This window comes from Zingiber officinale, chromosome 2B (assembly GCF_018446385.1).
Source record: "Zingiber officinale cultivar Zhangliang chromosome 2B, Zo_v1.1, whole genome shotgun sequence".
NCBI lineage: Eukaryota > Viridiplantae > Streptophyta > Magnoliopsida > Zingiberales > Zingiberaceae > Zingiber > Zingiber officinale.
This window is the reverse complement of record NC_055989.1, coordinates 67,840,199-67,858,138: the sequence shown is the minus strand read 5'-3', so window position 1 is coordinate 67,858,138 and position 17,940 is coordinate 67,840,199. Positions and strand designations below refer to the sequence as shown.

Sequence of the window (17,940 nt, the reverse complement as noted above, 5' to 3'; positions counted from 1 at the left end):
ACATAAGCATAAACATGAGCATACGGATAGACTTAATCATGAGCATGTATATAAGCATAACATAAGCATATGGTATAAACATACACATAAGAATAGACTTTATCATGAGCATATACATGGGTATACATGAGCAAAGACATAGCATATCATAAACTTAACATATTTATAACATATTATGAACCTAACATATTCATATCATATCATGGACTTAACATATTCATAGTATAACATAAACTTATACATAGCATATCATGAACTTAACATATTTGTAACATAACATGAACTTATACATACATATCATGAACTTAACATATTCATATCTTAACGTGGAAATAAATATTGGGCTCCCTCTAGGTCCTTGTCCCGTAAACAGGATCCCTTTGAGGTCTTTTCCTTCACAGTATTTCCATCAAATCCTCATCATTTTGTCACAATCGACTTACTCGATATTGGGCTCCCTCTGAGGCTTTTTCCCATAAACGGGCTCCCTCTAGGGTATTTTTTTGTAAACGAGCTCCCTCTGAGGCATTTTCCCTCACGATATTCTCATTAAATTTTTATCATTATCATTATTACTTTGTTATAGTCAACTTACCCGATATTGAGCTCCCTCTTGGGCCTTTTCCCATAAACGGACTCCCTCTCGGGTCTTTTCCCGTAAATGGGGGTCTTTCCCCTCACGGTATTCTCATTAAGTAATTTTCATTATCATGATAAGATGTAAGAGGAAACATAACATCCACCTAAACCTAGATCATATTAACATATCATAATAAGACATGAGAAGAACATGAACATGATCTTAGACACAAGCATGCAATTAGTCTACTAAACTATCATGATATGGAGCAAGAAGCAACTTGAACTTACCAAATCTAGAGATCTGAAACCTAAACGTAGCTTATATACATAATCATCATGATAAGTAGAACATAAATCAAAATCGTGAACTCATTTAAGGTACCTAAATATACATGAACTTGAGGAACTAACATAAAACATGATATAAGGAAACACGAAGAAATCGTAGGGCGACATCATGATGAATATGACCTCTAAAATAGAATTTAAAAACTACTCTTAGTAAATAGAAATTTACTAGTTTTGTAAGGTGATTTGAGCATAGGAAAGTTTCCTATCTTCTAATGGAAAGCAACTAAAGCATGGCCCGAACATGAAGTGCAACATCCCCATATATAACTCTTAAAATATAATTTAAACCTATATTTATCATGTCTGAAACTTGCAAGGTCTATAACTTATTTTGAGCATACATAGTTCTCTAGTTCCTAAGGGTATATAATTAGTAAAATATGAAACAAGTTGTTGAGTGAGATCATGATGACTAAAGCTCTAAATCGGAATTTAAAACTCACCACTTAAAAACCAAAACTTGGAAATCCTATTATATAATTTGAGCATGAATATGTTGGTTGCTACTTGGAACACCGTTCTGTTTCCCCTGTACAAAAATTTGTACAAGCACAGAACTTAACCTAGCTACCCATGTGCTCTACTGAAGTTAAACTTGGATTGCAAACGATGCTTAACATTATTAATCCAAGTTGCTCTTCAGAAGTTAAACTTGGATTGGAAACGATACTTAACATTTTTACTCCAAGTTTAACCGATGTGATCTTCCTAAGTTAAACTATATTACAAAAGTTGATTAAATATCTATTTGAAAGATCGACTTCCAGGTTAAACATGGCGATGTACTAGGCCTTCTTGATTATGGGATCATCCATCACTTCCTAAACAAAGTCTTTCAAAGAAATTGGATATTTAACTTCTTACAGTAACCCTAGGTTTAACTACAGAGACCACAATAGAAACACAAGATCGAAATATAAAATCGAAATACAAAATCGATAGCACGAAATCGAAACATAAAATCGCTAGCCTCTTGTGTTGGTATTTCAAAATCCATGCAAAGAAAATTAACTAATTAATTCGAAGTGGAAACCATTAATTAGTTATACCTTTCTTTGTAGTTAAAGACGGTCTCTTGATCTTCTGTTGTATTCCTCTCCTCCTCTTGGACGTTGTGTGGGCAACGATCTACCAAGATGGAATCTATCCGAACCACTTCTTCTCCTCCAAGACTCTCGAGCCACCAAGGGATGCCAAAATAGGAAACTCCTTCTCTTCTTCTTCCCCTCCAAGCAACCGACCACCTAGGTACTTCTTGCCTTCTCCATCTTCTTCTTCTTCAAGCTCCGGCCTTAGAAGGAAGAAAAGGAGGAAGAAGGGAATATAGATGCCGCCGGCCTTAAGGGAAGAGAGAAGGAGAGGGCCGACCACAAGCAAGGAGAAGAGGAGAATAATAATATGTGTTACACCATAAGGCATCACCTCCTCTTCTTTTATAATCCTTACTCATGGCAAAAAAGGAGAGTTTTAAATATAATTAAAACTTCCTTATTTGTGGCCTCCCTTTAAAAAAGAAAATTTTAACAACAATTAAAATCTCTCTTTTCTAAATTTCCTATTGTACATGGCAATAAAGGAAAGTTTTAAAATTAATTTCTCTCTTTTAAAACATATAGACAACTACAAAAAAAGAAAGATTAACTAAAACTTCTCTTTTTAAATCATGGTTACAAAAAAGGAAAGTTTTATAAAAAAATTAAATTTCTCTTTTAAACATTATAGATAACTACAAATAAGGAAAGATTTTAACAAAATTAAAATCTCTCTTTAATCTTTTGTAGATAGCTATAAAAGGAAAGATTTTAAAATTTTAAAACTCTCTTTTAAAACCATGAGGATGACTATAAAAGGAAATTTTAAAATTAAAATTTCTCTTTTAAATCCCTTCATAAATGGCTACAAAAGAAAATATTTTAACAAAAAATAAAATCTCCCTTTAATTCTAATGGCGTGGCCGACCCCATGCTTGGACACCAAGCATGGCTTGGCCGACCACCTCTTGGGCTCCAAGCAAATGCTTGGCCGGCCCCCTTGCTCCAAGCAAGGATGTGCCCGGCCCATTACTTGGGTAAGAAGTGGACTTGCTGGATACAATGCTTTATAGAGGCTACAATAGGGACCGAGAGGAAAAATTAGTTTTGGTCTCTCGATGAGCTTGAGCTTCCTGTGTTCACCCCGAACACCCAACTCAAGTTCATCAATAATAACTCATACCACTAAAGAGTTATTATTAAAATACCGCACCAATCCCAAATTACATTATGGGCTCCTTCTTATCATGAGTGCGTTAGTCTCCCTGTGTTTAAGATATCGAATGCCCACTAATTAAATGAGTTACTGACAACTCACTTAATTAATATCTAGCTCCAAGAGTAGTACCACTCAACTTCATTATCATGTCGGACTAAGTCTACCTGCAGGGTTTACATGATAATCCTTATGAGCTTCTCAAGGGGACATCATAAACCTAGATTACTAGGACACAGTTTCCTTCTATAATCAACAACACATCATATAAATAATATTATTTCCCAACTTATCAGGCCTATTGATTTAACGAACTAAATATCACCCATTGATAAATTAAAGAAATACATACTAAGTATATGTGTTTGTTATTATATCAGGATTAAGAGTACGTACATTCATAATAACAGACGTCTTATTCTTTTATGTAGTCAGTATAAAAAGAAACTTCCTCAAATGGTCTTGCTCAATACACACATAGTGTACTAGTATAATTTTATAGTTAAGATAAACTAATATCAAATTATACTACAACCATTCCATCTTGGTTGTGAGCTACTATTTATAATTTATAAGGAACTGATAACATGATATTCTGTGTGGCACCACACACCATGTTATCTGCAATATAAATTAAATGAACAACTAAATCTAGCATAAATGTAGACATTTGACCAATATGATTCTTATTTCAAAATAAATATTTACAAAAGCTAGGCTTTTAGTATACATCCTAACAGCATAGTACTTTAACTTCTAAGGGTAAACACATAGAAAGCATGGAGCAATGGTGGAGTTATCATCAGGATGAATAGCCACTAAAATCAGTGACTAAAATTGAGCCTATAGAATCCAAAACATGGTGAACCCTACAACCCAACTTGCGCATGCAAAGTTCTCAAATTTATAATGGGAAAACCTTAGTAAACATGAAACTATTGTGGAGGTATCATCAAGATGAATAATCCCTAAAATTAGTGACTATACTCAATTCTTTCGAATCCAAAATCCATACAAATTTACAGAATTAACTAAAGTGCACACAAGTAGAGAACATACATAAACTTGTAAAGCAAGAACATGATGGACAACCCTTAAAATTTAGTGAGGAAACTAACCTCTCAAGAAGCCAAAAACCTCATCTATACATACTATTTAGAGCTTAGGAAAGTAACTAAACTAGGGTAGCTAAACATACATGAAATTGAGGGTTAGAACATGATATGTGAAGAACATGAAGTAGTTGTAGTGTAGCATCAGTGAATAAATCTCCTAAATAAAATATAAATCTTAGAAATTCTAGAACATAATTTGATCATACAAAATTCTGAATCTTCCTCAGATAATGGTACTCTAAAAAAATTGAACTCAAACTAGGATATATGAACCTAGCAAAAAGGTTTCCAAAATCGTTTCTTATCATATCCGAAGTTCCACTCTATATAAGCATTTGGGAGCATAAGAAAAGGACTTAATCTAGAGCATCATACCCCAATTATCAGCCAAGAACAACAAGTTATAGGATCCAAACTACAACAAATCATAGAACTAGCAAAACATAATATCAAGTAGAGTTCATGCACAACTTGTAAAGAAACATAACAACCAACCCTTAACAATTAATGAGGGAACTACTCATGAATCTGAAATCATGCATTTATACAAGTCATCAAAAACTTTAAGAAAAGAACTTTAAACTAAAACACCGCAACTCAATCTAAGGTATCTGAAATTCACAAGACATAAAAACTAATTTAAAGCATTAACATAGTTGAAAACATGCACCATTTGTATGGGGTGAACCATCATATCCTTAGCAAGAAAACAAACCAAAACCTTACAAGCCACAAAAATTTGAAACTACACAAGGCATAGAGGCTAATTAAAACAATACATGGTTAAGAGCATGCCTTAAGTGCTTAGCTATTACTCCTTGTCTTCCCTTGAAACTCTAGCACCGGTGGAGAAAACAAAGGGTGGGGGAAACCTTCTCAGGCCGACGCAACAAGAAGATAAAGTGGAGTTGAGGGTTTAAATAAAAGAGGGAACTTAGGACTTAGTCTCAATTTCTATTCCCAAATCTATCCACATATAAATTCGTAACTTATATAAATGCTAAGTCATTTATTTTATTTTTTTATAAAACTTAATACCAAGTCTAGATAGAAACTCATGGTTATATAATTCATATATATTTTACTTAGTCATATAAATTTTATTCATGATATATAATTTATAATACTATAATTTCTTAATTGGTTGCCAAGTGCACTTTCTTTATATATTAATCCTATATTCTCCTTATTTAATTCTATTTATTCTTTGTAATTATACCTTATATATCATGTAATATATTAGTTTATTTCCATATTAATTAGATGAATAATCCCTACAAATTTATACATACTAAGTTTTATCCATAAATGCTAAGTCCTTTAATTCTTATATACTAAGTTTTATCCCCATATTATAGTTTTTTTTCCTTTTTATTATCATACACGTTACATTTCTATAATTTATAGTACCTATATTATTTATATCTCATTTATGATTAGGTGGATAATTTATACACATAAATGCTAAGTCATGTATAATTTCTATATAAAAATTTATATCTATATGTTATATTAATTTTTATATACATAATAAGTCTTTATAAATTTTATAAATAACAAAATCTATATCTATGGTTATAAATTTTTATAGATTTACTAAATCATATCCATTTTATATAAAAAATTATACACATGGGTTATATAAATTTTTATATACACATTTGATTTTTAAATAAATTTTATACATATTTATGTTCAACTATTTTCTTAATTGGTTAATTCCAATTCCATAAATGTAAGCTAACTTAATCAAATCTAACTAAATCCATCTATTAAATTAATAAATTCTTAATTAAATCTAAATTAAATTACAATTTAATCCAATAAATATCCTAAATTAAATAAGTGGTTTCAGACGTTATAGGATGTAAGCAGCATGGATGATTAAAGTGGATGAGATCTGATACTGGACTAAATGAAAACACCAGTGATATATATTTTAGGATGTTACTAAGAGTGGAGTCAAGGGTAGAAACTGAACACATTGCTTATCTTAGACATAATATGAGAAATTGGAATGTACTACTTATAGTCAGAATATTAGTAATAGTAAACTTAATTCTTTTGGTTGTATATTTGTTTTGTTTACTAGTTGGTCTGGTTAAGTAGTGCTAGTGTTGTAATGTGATAAATAGTGCTAGAGTTGTAATGTGATAAAGAAATATAATTATGGATGATGTCAATATTTGAATTTTTTTATTTATGGATGGATATTAGTTTTGTATCATTAGTATTTTTATCTCATATCTATTTTGTTACTAAATTTTATATTCAATTTTAGATAGATGTATTCATGTCTCATTAGTGCATCATATACAAACTTACAAAACTTTTAATTTAAGAAAAGTTAATCATGTCTTTAGATTACGAACTTTATGGCAATGTTTCATGTAGAAAAACGCGATGACTTGTATCATATTGCTATATTTGTTGGCCTTGCTCCATCGATTGTGCGACTTTTAAAAGCTATCATAAAATCCTATGACTTAGCATTTTGATAGTAGAGATACTTCAATTTTGTAGTTGCTAAGCTTGTGCCGATGAATCATCCTCTTTAAGATAGCACATAACAATCTTCCTCGGCCTTGCTCTATCAATCACAAAAAAAAATAATTTTTCTAAGAATTTAGTGACATCATCCTACAATTTAGCAGGATCCAACAATTTATGTCAATGTATCAGCTATCGTACGATTGAAGATCCAACAATTTAGTGACATCATCCATAATTACAAAAAAAAAAAAATCTAGCTACATAGAAAACATTGCACAATTTCCCGCAACTAAGTTACAAAAAACAAAATTTTCTACACATCTTCCTTTTCAGAGCTTGATCTTCTTAATCCATTGCACAATGCCCACTTCATCTCCTAATTCACCAACAAGCTTTCTTCCGTTAACCAGTTCCAGAAGAACAACTTTGAAACTATAAACATCAGTCTTCTCGTCCACCTTAAGGGTGTAGGCATACTCTATGCAGCAAAATAAGACAAACAAATCAAACAATAACAGATGCAGAGAGCAAACATATTTGCTTATTCTAAAACAGTACTCCGATAAACATAAAAACAATCAAAAGGCATAATGTAAAAATTTAATTAGAACTGTCATTTCAACATTATGATATATTTGGTTTTAGAAACATGAAACATTATAATGTTTTCTGAGAATAATCTATATGATTGATAAGAGCACAAACAAGATATGGAAAATGGTTAACAGAGCAATTGTTTCACCAGTGTAGTAACCTTTGCATCAAGAGCAAAACTGTCATTATGTTGATGCAGTTAGCATTAATGATCTAACTTAAGTTTTAATGAATGACAAATGAACTAAAGTTAGATGTATTATGATCTAACCTTTCTACCAAGTGTACAGGACTTGATTGGTCTGACACCAGGCTGAAATCCAGCTAGGTCTGGAGGACCTGATAGCTGGTGTAGAACTCCAGATAGGTCAAAAAGTGACCTGATATCTGGCGGGAAGTCCATCTAGGCCTGTGGGACTTGACAGCTAGCCGAAATCCAGTTAGATCTGCGGACCTGACAACTGGTGGGAAGACCTGGTGGACCAAGATAGAGTCAAGTGATTCTATATGATAAGTAATGTAAGTCACTGGAGGAGAGTGTTCCAGTGAAAATAAGTCCTAATTAGGGACTTTAAGTGTATTCCCAATTTAAGTCCATTTTGGATCCCTAAACTGAGACCTTGACTAGATCCTAGTTTTGAACAGATAGAATCTAAGTTATAAATTGATCATATTTTTAATGTGCTAACTCTATTTTGTAGGGTAATTTTTGTTGCTTGGACTAACGTATTTTGTAGGAAACCAAAGCTATAAAAAGGATGAAAAAGCGCTCCGGGCGCCTGGAGGTACTCCAGGCGCTCGGATCAGGGACATCGAAGGAGCACCCAGGCAGCATTGTAGGCACCTGAGTGGTCCGAGCGTCCGGAGTTGCTCCAGGCACCTGGGCCAGCTAAATGTCATCTTCAAGCTGCGTTGTCACGCATTGGTTGGCCAATCCATGTCAGCAGTCCAAGCGCTCGAAGGTGGTCTGAGCGCTCAGACATGGATAAACTTCTCGAATGAAGTTTTGACGAGAGCATGCCACGTCAGGACACTCTAGGCGCTCGTATGAGGTTATAAAAGCAGCCTTCGGCTAGCAACTTCTACACAATTCATTTACGAGCTTCAACGACTCTTCTACTGCTTCAACTATGCTCTATCGCCACACAACTGCTCCGAGGACATCCGACTACTGCCGATGGACCGACACCGGCATACAAGCCCATTCAGACTCTACAACTTCAAGTGTTGGTAACTAGTTTTAAATTTGTACTTACTTTGCATATTTACAAAAGGAAAGTGTAGGATTGTTACACTTTCTTATTTCGTTCTTTGTATTTAATCACTCTTCTAGAGGTTCCGGAAGAGGATTTAATAGATTACCCATCGATAGGTCTGAAGGACCTAGGTCTTGGAGTAGGAGTCACCGAATGCTCTGAACCAAATAAAATCACTTATGTTATTGTTTTCCTCTTTGTTTCTTTTTGTCTTTTCCATTGCATTGATTTCAAAAGAAAAAAAGATAAGTTTTTAAAGCCACGTGATTCACCTCCTCTCTCACGTACGTAATGATCCTACAAGTGGTATCAGAGCAGATTTACTCTGAATTGGTACAACCACCAATCAAGCCAGGGGCTTTTTCTTATTCGTTTTCGATTTTATGATTTTCAATTATATATGAACTGGTACGATTACCCTTTTAGATAAATTTTCCTTCGTCTCGATTTTTGCTCGAAGTTGGTGCAACACCACTCGAGCTCTATATTTTTTTGAATTTTTCTTCCACCTATTAATCTAAGACCAAGTCTTGGTACTTCTTTCTAATTTTTTTTGTTTATGCAAGAATCCTTTTTTAAATGGCACAAAACAAGGGCTACAACACTGCTTGTCCACCGCTATACAAAGGAGATGACTTCTCCTATTTGAAGAAGCAGATGGAGGTCTATATGAAAACTGACATCGACCAATGGTTCTCTATTTTACAAGGATTCAAGGAGCCAATCAATGAAGCAACTAAAATACCCCTCAACCCAGAGAACTGGAACATAGAAATGAAGAAAAAGGAACAAGTTAACAGCAAGGCTATAAACATTCTTCAATGTAGACTGACAAGGGAAGAACTCAATCGGGTCGGACCATTCAAGAATGTAGAGGAACTTTGGGATAAGCTAATCGAGCTGCACGAAGACACAAACGATGCAAAGGTAACCAAGAGAGATTTACTTTTAAATAGTTTATTTAATATTAAAATGCAGGATGAAGAAATAGCTACTCAGCTACATGCAAGATCAAGGATATTCTGAACGGGCTTCACCTAATTGGTCACCAAACATAGAACAGGGATGTAATCAGGTATGCCTTGAACTCCTTTCCTCGAAATACACTGTGGGCATCTATAGTAGATACCTATAAAGTTTCGAGAAATTTAAATAAATTAAAATTAGATGAGATATTTTGTGAACTTAAATTTCATGAACAGACTAACTCAAAGTAGGTTGAGAAAGGTGTGACTTTTCTTACAAGTCCAATAAAGGAAATGAAGATTAGAACTCAAGTCAAGCTTGAGTCAGAAAATGAATCTGACTCAAAAACAGACGTAGAAGAACAACTAGTGAACATGGTTGAAAAATGTTCACTAGAAGGAAGAACAACTTCATAAAGAAGGACTTACAAAAGGTGATCAATCAACATTCAATGATGCAAAGGCAAAGATCACATGTTACGGATGTAACAAGAAAGAGCACTACAAACACGAGTATCCAAAAATAAAAGAGGACAAACCCAAGACAACCAGAAAAAAAAGGCACTCAAAGCGACTTGGGACGAGTCATCTACGGAAGAATCGGACAACGACAAATTGAGGCATCACAACTACCTCACACTGATGGCATCCGGACCAGAATCAAAAAGCAAGGGGATCAAGATGACGAATCTGAATATGAGTCAAGCCACGAGTTCATACTCAGACTCCTGAGCAACCAACTTGCTTATAAGCGAGCCTATTCTCGGACTAGAGTATGGCCACTAGGACCAGAGTATCTCTATCAGTATGTCCTCTTCAAGGCTCAACCTCCTCCTTCGGGGTCAAGTTATCTCCATTGGTTCAAACCAGAGTATCCCATGGGCCCTGCGCCCTTTGATCTCATGGGCTCCTCACCCTTCGATCTCACGGGCTCCTCGCCCACTCGACTCACGGGCTCCTCGCCCACTCGACTCACGGGCTCTGTGTCCTTCGATCTCTCAGGCTCTACACTCGCTCAGTTCATTAGCTTCATTTCCGGTCGCCTTCAATTTCACGGGCTATGCTCCCGCTCTGTTCTCAGATTCCACTCCCGCTTGGCTCACGGGTTTCGCTCCCCTTCACATTTGATTTCACAAGCTATGCTCTCGCTCAGTTCTTGGGCTCCATGTCCTCTCGACTCATGTATTTTGCTCCGTTAGTCTTCAATTTCATGGGCTATGCTCCCGCTCAGTTCTCGGGCCCTATGCCCACTCAACTCGCGTTTGTCTTCGATTTCATGGGCTATGCTCTCGCTCAGTTCTTGGGCTCCATGTCCGCTCGGCTCATGGCTCCTGTTCGCCTTCGATTTCACAGGCTATGCTCCCGCTCAGTTCTCGGGCTCCATGCCTGCTCGACTCATGGATTTCTTTCCCGTCCGCCTTCGATTTCATGGGCTTTGCTCCCACATAGTTCTCGGGCTCCACGCTTGCTCAGTTCACCGGCTTCGCTCCCATTCTCCATCGATTATATAGGCTCCGTGCCCTTCGATCTCTCATGATCTACTCTTAGTTAGCACTTGCCTCACTCATTGCTTTGTCGGTACTTGTCTCATTTGACACTCGTTCAGTACTATTTCTGCTACTTGCTCATCGTCGCTATCATCATTCAATTGATATCGCTACTGTCACTTGCTCGACACCGCTTTCGGTGCTTGATCAACATCGTCATAGCTATGGGCTCGACATTATACGACAAACCCAACGATCGGACTCTGTACTCAGGAGTGATTCAACCTTTGTGATAGACTATTTAGTTAATCGGATTCATGCCTCCTTCGACTAAACTTAAAGGGGAGGCTTGTGATGCAGATGGTATATGGGGGACCCCAAAGGAATTGAGGAGAAGAAGAGGGGCATTTTAGTTAAATCACTATTAGGATTTTTTTTAAAGGATAAGGGAGGCTTCGAGAGGGAGGGTTTTTTGCTGGTTTGGGTAGCCGCCACCACAGGGAGGCATGGGACAACCGCCGCCTCTGACGTCCTTTCCAACGGCAGCCACCTCACTCACGAACGCCGATGTCATCATGTTGTCTCCCTCATCGCCCCCTCTCTCTTGTTCACACACGCCTCCACTGCCGTCGCCGCTTCCGGACGCCATTGATACTAGCAACCACCTCCCTCTCCCTCTTCATGCTGACCTCATGCACGTTGCACCGCCCTCTCATGCCTCACCTGTCCCTAACGTCGCAGTCATCTCCTCCTCGCTGCTGCATCCTTTCTATGTCGACGCCAGCACCGGCAACCCCCTCTTCCTCTCCTCTCACCTGTAGGCGCCTCGAGCCACAACCCTCCCACACCGGCAGCCTCCGCGTGCTGGCGACCCACATGTCAACATTCCACGCACCGACTTTGCCCCGTTCTAGTGTCCATAGTTAGCTAGCTGTTGGCCCGATGCTCTCTAGCAGCCGCTGCCTTTGGGCAGTCACCCTCGCAGTTAGTTGGTCGCTGTCCCGACGCTCTCTAGCAGTCGCTGCCTTTAGGCAGTCATCCTCGCCAATCATGCTACCAACTTCACGACCACTGCTGCCAACCTATGAGCCACTTCTAGCTATTACCATGTCTTTTCTAGCTTCGTGTCGTCTATTATGTTTTGACCATCAAGCTGCTACTCTATGTTGGCTCCATGTCGTCGCCGTGTTCTGACCTTCGCCCGATGTCGTGTTTCGGCCTTAAAGCCGTTATTATATTCAGGCCTACATGCCGCTATCATATTTTAGCTTGCAAGTTGCCTTCCGAATCCATGTCACATCCGGCTCCATACCGTCAGATCTAGTTTTTCATCCGGCTCACATTTATCTACTCTTCCAGGTAATGACGACTCAATCAGCGTCACGACCAGCTTACCGGTCTACTAGAGGGCGCCTCCTAGGCAAGGATATGTTTTTCCTTCTTATTCTCCATGCATTTCATTATGCTACTATTTATTCGGCTCCTTATGTATTTTTCGGACATGCTTCGAGCATCGGGGTATCAGAGACCGAAGCAACACGATCGCTATTTACAGGTAGCGTTGACCAGAGATCTTCTAACGACTTGGTCAACCCGGATAATAGCTCACTCTTCTTTTTTCTCCATATCATGATGACTTGATCAGCATTCTAGCTATATCATTCCGGCCGTTCCTTTTTCTCAGCTTCTGGATTGGATCATACTATTCTATAATATTGGATTCCGCCCTTACTCTAACATGACCTTCGATAGGATGTGATCATACTATTCTATAATATTGGATTCTACCCTTACTTTAACATGACCTCCGATAGGATTTAACCTAGAATATGAATGCTTACTTTTACTAATAAGCTTCTTTTTTTTTATATATATAAACAAGATCCTACATGACACTTGGATTGCTTATTTTACCTTATTATATTTTTTTATTTTTTATTTGTTATTTTAGTTGGCATTAGGTATCCAACTTATATCAATTAATTTTAAGGATATATCGATTAATCTTGAAGGTGATCGATATGATCCTATGAAAAAATTTTATCGGACACCGAGATAAATCGAAAAGTGCTCATAGTCAATGGTACATTAGTCTAATATTTTTTAAGTCAATAATTCATTAAAAAATATTTATCTGTTAATTTATCAAAATTATGACTCAATCCTTAAATATTTTAAAAATTAAGAAGACATCCTATCATATTACTATATCATTACCCCGGAGATCGCTTTACCTTATGATTGTTCTATGCACGTGAATAGCAATATGGCAATATGAGTGAAGGGACCATCACCATTTTTAGGGTTTAAGGTGCCACTCTTTCGGTGCCACTTTGCCAAGTAGGATGAGAAAAAAACTGAGAGGGATTGCACTGTGCAAGTCAGGGGACAAAAAAAATGGGTTGTAAAGTGATCTTGTTCGTTTTTTAGTGGATGGCTGGAAAGTTATTTCCTGATTGGTGTTTGGTCCGCGACAGGCAATTAGGACAAATGGGGCCCGATGGCCACCGTGACAGGCCAAACTCTTGGTCGGTGCCGTTTGTCGCGACGCAAAATTCTGCGTCCGTAGATCTCCTGCAGTGGTCGGCCCTTGACTAAATCTTGGCCGTCCGTTCTGAGACATCAGATTTAAGCCCACGTGAAAGGAACCGTACCCGGCTCGATTACCCAGGAAGGGCAAGGAGGACCATCAGCCGTTCGATCGGTGCGGCTTCACCGGTCAGGATTGCACGGCGGGCCCCGCCACGTGCGGTGCCGCGTGACTCCGCGCTGGCGTGGGTCCCGCTTGGGAGTCCTTTACCAGCAAGGAAATGGGCCGTACTCGCAACAGCCTACTGAACGAATAAAAAATAGACGCGTGGAAGAGAAAAGGATTCTCGATTGCCGCGACGGCTGATCTGTAATGATGGCGGCGGAACTCCAATGATAACGTTACTCCAACATTCCAACAATCTACGCGTTAGGGAAAAAAATGCAATTTTCTAAAACATTCTGTATCATATTTATAAATTTTTCAAAACTTGTCTTTCACATTGATTTCTAATTTTATTTTCAAAAAAGCACCTCAATCTATGAATATTAAAAAATGTACATTCTCTCATTTTTTTAATATAAAACATCATATGATATTCTTACAAAGATTAAGGTTCTACTTATTTTAACATTTTTTTAAAAAAATAAAAAATAAATATTTAGTATAATTGTGATCCACCACATACTAAGCATACATGCAAACCCTTCCACTCTCTCCTCCTATAAATAGCCTCTCTTCTCTTCTTCCTCTACCTCACTCCATTCTTCTTCTCTTCCTCGTCGGATTCTTACTTCTTTCTCTGTTCTTCGCAGCCATGGCTTCTGCTGAGGTGAATCCTCCATTTTATCACGGTCACTTTCTCAAATAACGACAGGAAACCGAGATCGATCAGCTTCGGCTGCTTCTCATTAGTTTCTTTGAAGTAGTTTAGCTTATAATTAGTGGTATGATGTAGGTGGTATCGGCTCCGGTGGTCGTTGAGGTTACGGTGGAAGCTCCCGACGATGCCAAGGTGGTCGTTGTGGAGGCGGAGGCCAATGCGCCCGCGGGGGAGGCCGAGGAAGTCGGAGAAGGAGCCGATGAGCCCGCGGCGGAGGACGCCGTCGCGGCGCCGGAGGAGAAGGCTGTTGCCGAAGAGGAAGCGGCGGGCGAGGTTGAACAGCTGGCGGCTGAAGCAGAGGCTCCTCCGGAGGCGGAGGAGTCCACTGTAGAAGAACCAGAGCCTGCAGCAGCGACGCCGGAGGTGGCGGTGCCGGCGGTGCCGGCGGCGGCGGAGGGGATCGCGAAGGAAGGCGATGAGGCGGCGGAGGAGACGGTGGCGGCGGCACCGGAGGAGGAGTGAGATTAGTGGCGAGGTGTGAGGGCGTGCTTGCTCTTTATTATAATAACAGGGGAAGATTAATAGTGTTATTAGATTAATTAAGTGATGTTTAATTGTATTAATTGCGAGTTGTGAGAGTGGTTTATGTTGCTGCTTACTTTTTTTATCATTCTCTCTTCGTTTTATATATATATATATTAATCATGTTTAGATTTAAATCGCCATTTGTGTTAAATAATACATCGTTATTTAGATTTAAAAGTTATTTTTTAACGTAAAGTCTAAGGCGGATTACCCATCGGTAAATCTGAAATCACCTCGTCTAACCGTTAACGTCTAATATTTTTCATTTGATTGGAGAAAATGTTATGAAATCCCATCACAACAACAGTGATATGATAGTAAAAGAGAAATACAACCAAGAAAGGAGAGAAGACATATAGTTTTATCATGATCTGACAACGTGTCTATTCCATAAAATAGTTAATACGGTAGTAAATATGAATCCATCGGAAAAATAGGTTAGAGTAGTAAGGATTGAAGGTCAAAATTAAACGGTTAAAATTATAAAATTGGATAAATTTAGAGACGGTTGATCAGGAAATGTTAGTTGAGCGGGCTTGCAGTGTCGGTCAGACATGAAGGGTCGACAGACCATTTGAATGGTCATCCTCCGTAATTTACATATGAAGTTTGGAGCTAAGTACTAATTTATTCGGTCCACCATCTTTGTTGATCAGACATAAGGATCGATTAGACACAGCGCGCCTCTCCGACAACATGAAAGTCAAGTGAAGAATAGGTCGTTAGCTGCATTCTGCATGGGTGAGCTGGCAATATGTCGGTCGAGCGACTGTTAGTCGGCCTACGATGGGACCCAACTATCTGGCATATCGTATTTTTTTGAAAATTTGTGCCAAAAAGGACAAAGAATATTCCGCCAGCAAATCATCTCTTAGAAGCTTCCAGCCTGTCAAGTCACAGAGATTGATGAGCTTGTTTAAGGGAAGGTGTCAAAGACACTTTATGGTCTGTCTTTTCTTAGGAAAGCTTTAGGAAGGATGCTAATGCTTTGAGATGCATGTATTATACAACAAGGATACTATAAAAGGAGGTCTCTATCTACAAACGGAGGTATGTGATGTTTTTTATTTGCACACACTCGTAACTACAGTTTTCATTCTCTTCTCTCAACAGAATCACTAACTTGTGTGTCAAGGGCCAACACCAGGGGTTCCTTCCCTGGCCTGACACTTGTTGGTTGCTACTCGGAAAATCTAATGGTTCTACTGTACAAAAATTTTGCACAAAGGTCTGAACCTTTTCCTAGCTACCATGTGTTCTTTTAAATTAAACTTGGATCGCCTGCGGAACTTAACACGTTTGATCCAAAGTTTAATTTATTTGTTCTTTTAGGTTTAGACTTGGATCTCCTGCGGAACTTAACACGTTCGATCCAAATCACCTAGGTTATTAATTCCATTAAATATTAATTTTCAAAATTGGCTTCCAGGACTGCATGGCGAGGCACATGGCCTTCTTGGATATGGGAACAACCCCCACTGCCTAGACAAAGCCTTCTAAGGAAAGCTAATATTTAATTTCCTTAAATAACTTTAGGTCAACCGAAAAAAACAATCAAATCACAAGGAAAAGAAAAAACAAAAGAACACAACATCGAAAATAAATTCGAAATACTAGAATCGCATGCCTATTGTATTTGGTATTTTTACATGAAGATAAAACTAGTATGATGCGAAAATTAAATACTAGTATAACTTTTCTTTTGCAAGCAAAAACCTCTAGGTCTTCTACCGTATTCCTCTTCTAACATCGGACGTTGTGTGGGCAACGATCTTCCGAGATGAGAAACCACCAAAGCACCTTCTTCTCCTTTCTTCGAGTTTCGGCCAAGCACAATGCTTCCAAAAGATGAAGATCTTTTTCCACCAACCAAGCTCCAAGGGATATAAGCTTTCTCTCCTTCTTCTCCAAGCTAAATCCGGCCACCACTTGATCTCCAAGGAGGAAGAGAGGTTCGGCCACAAGATGGAGAGAAGAGAAAGGAAGGAGGCCGGCCACACCAAGGAAGAAAAGAGGGAGAAAATAATAGAGGTTGTTCACCTTGAAAGCTCCCAAAACCCCCTTTTATAATCCTTAGCTTTGACAAATAAGGAAATTTAATTACAATAAAATTTCCTTAACTTTCCTTGACATGAATTAATTAAGAAAAATTAAACAAAATTTCCTAATCCTTCATGTCATGGCCGGCCACCTCATGGAGAGCAAACAAGGCAATTTTCAATCAACAATTAAAATTCCTTATTTGTCTTCGGAAATTTTTAAAAAATAAAATTTCCTTTAAAATCCCTTCATGGTTGATAAAAAGAAATTTCTATAATTTTAATTTTTCAACATGTGAATAATTTACAAAGAGAAAAAATAAAATATCTTTCCAATCTACAAATAAGGAAAGAGATTTAATCTCTTTCTTTAATCTTTTGTAGATCCTTATAAAAGAGATATTTTAATTTTTAATCTCTCCAATAAATTATATCTTTCACATAAGAAAAATTTAAAATTAAAATTCTTTTCTAATTTAATAGGGCCGGCCACCTAAGCTTGGGTTCAAGCTAGGGCCGGCCACCCATAAACCAAGGTTTGGCCGGCCCTAGCTTGATCCACAAGCTAGCTTGGCCGACCCCTACACCATGGGTATGAAGGTGAGTATAGGTGGGTATAGTACTATATAAATAAGAGGCTACGATAGGGACCGAGAGGAGGAATTGGTTTTGGTCTCCCGATAAAATTAAGCATCCCGTGTTCGCCCCGAATACACAACTTAATTTTATCAATAATAATTCATTCCACTAGAGAACTATTATTGAACTACCGCACCAATCCCAAATTACATTTTTGGGCTTCTTCTTATTATGAGTATGTTAGTCTCCTTGTGTTTAAGATGTCAAATGCCCACTAATTAAGTGAGTTACTGA

The 17,940-nt window shown here is 37.8% G+C and overlaps 1 protein-coding gene across 1 annotated transcript; it reads left to right on the top strand.

The window, feature by feature from the left end:
• The first annotated feature begins 14,321 nt into the window (after positions 1-14,321).
• On the top strand, positions 14,322-15,162 carry LOC122049167 (induced stolen tip protein TUB8-like). Its single transcript, XM_042610599.1, has 2 exons — positions 14,322-14,452; positions 14,579-15,162. Exons 1-2 carry the CDS (start codon positions 14,438-14,440, stop codon positions 14,963-14,965), a joined length of 402 nt encoding a protein of 133 aa, XP_042466533.1. The 5' UTR covers positions 14,322-14,437; the 3' UTR covers positions 14,966-15,162.
• Positions 15,163-17,940: the final 2,778 nt, after the last annotated feature.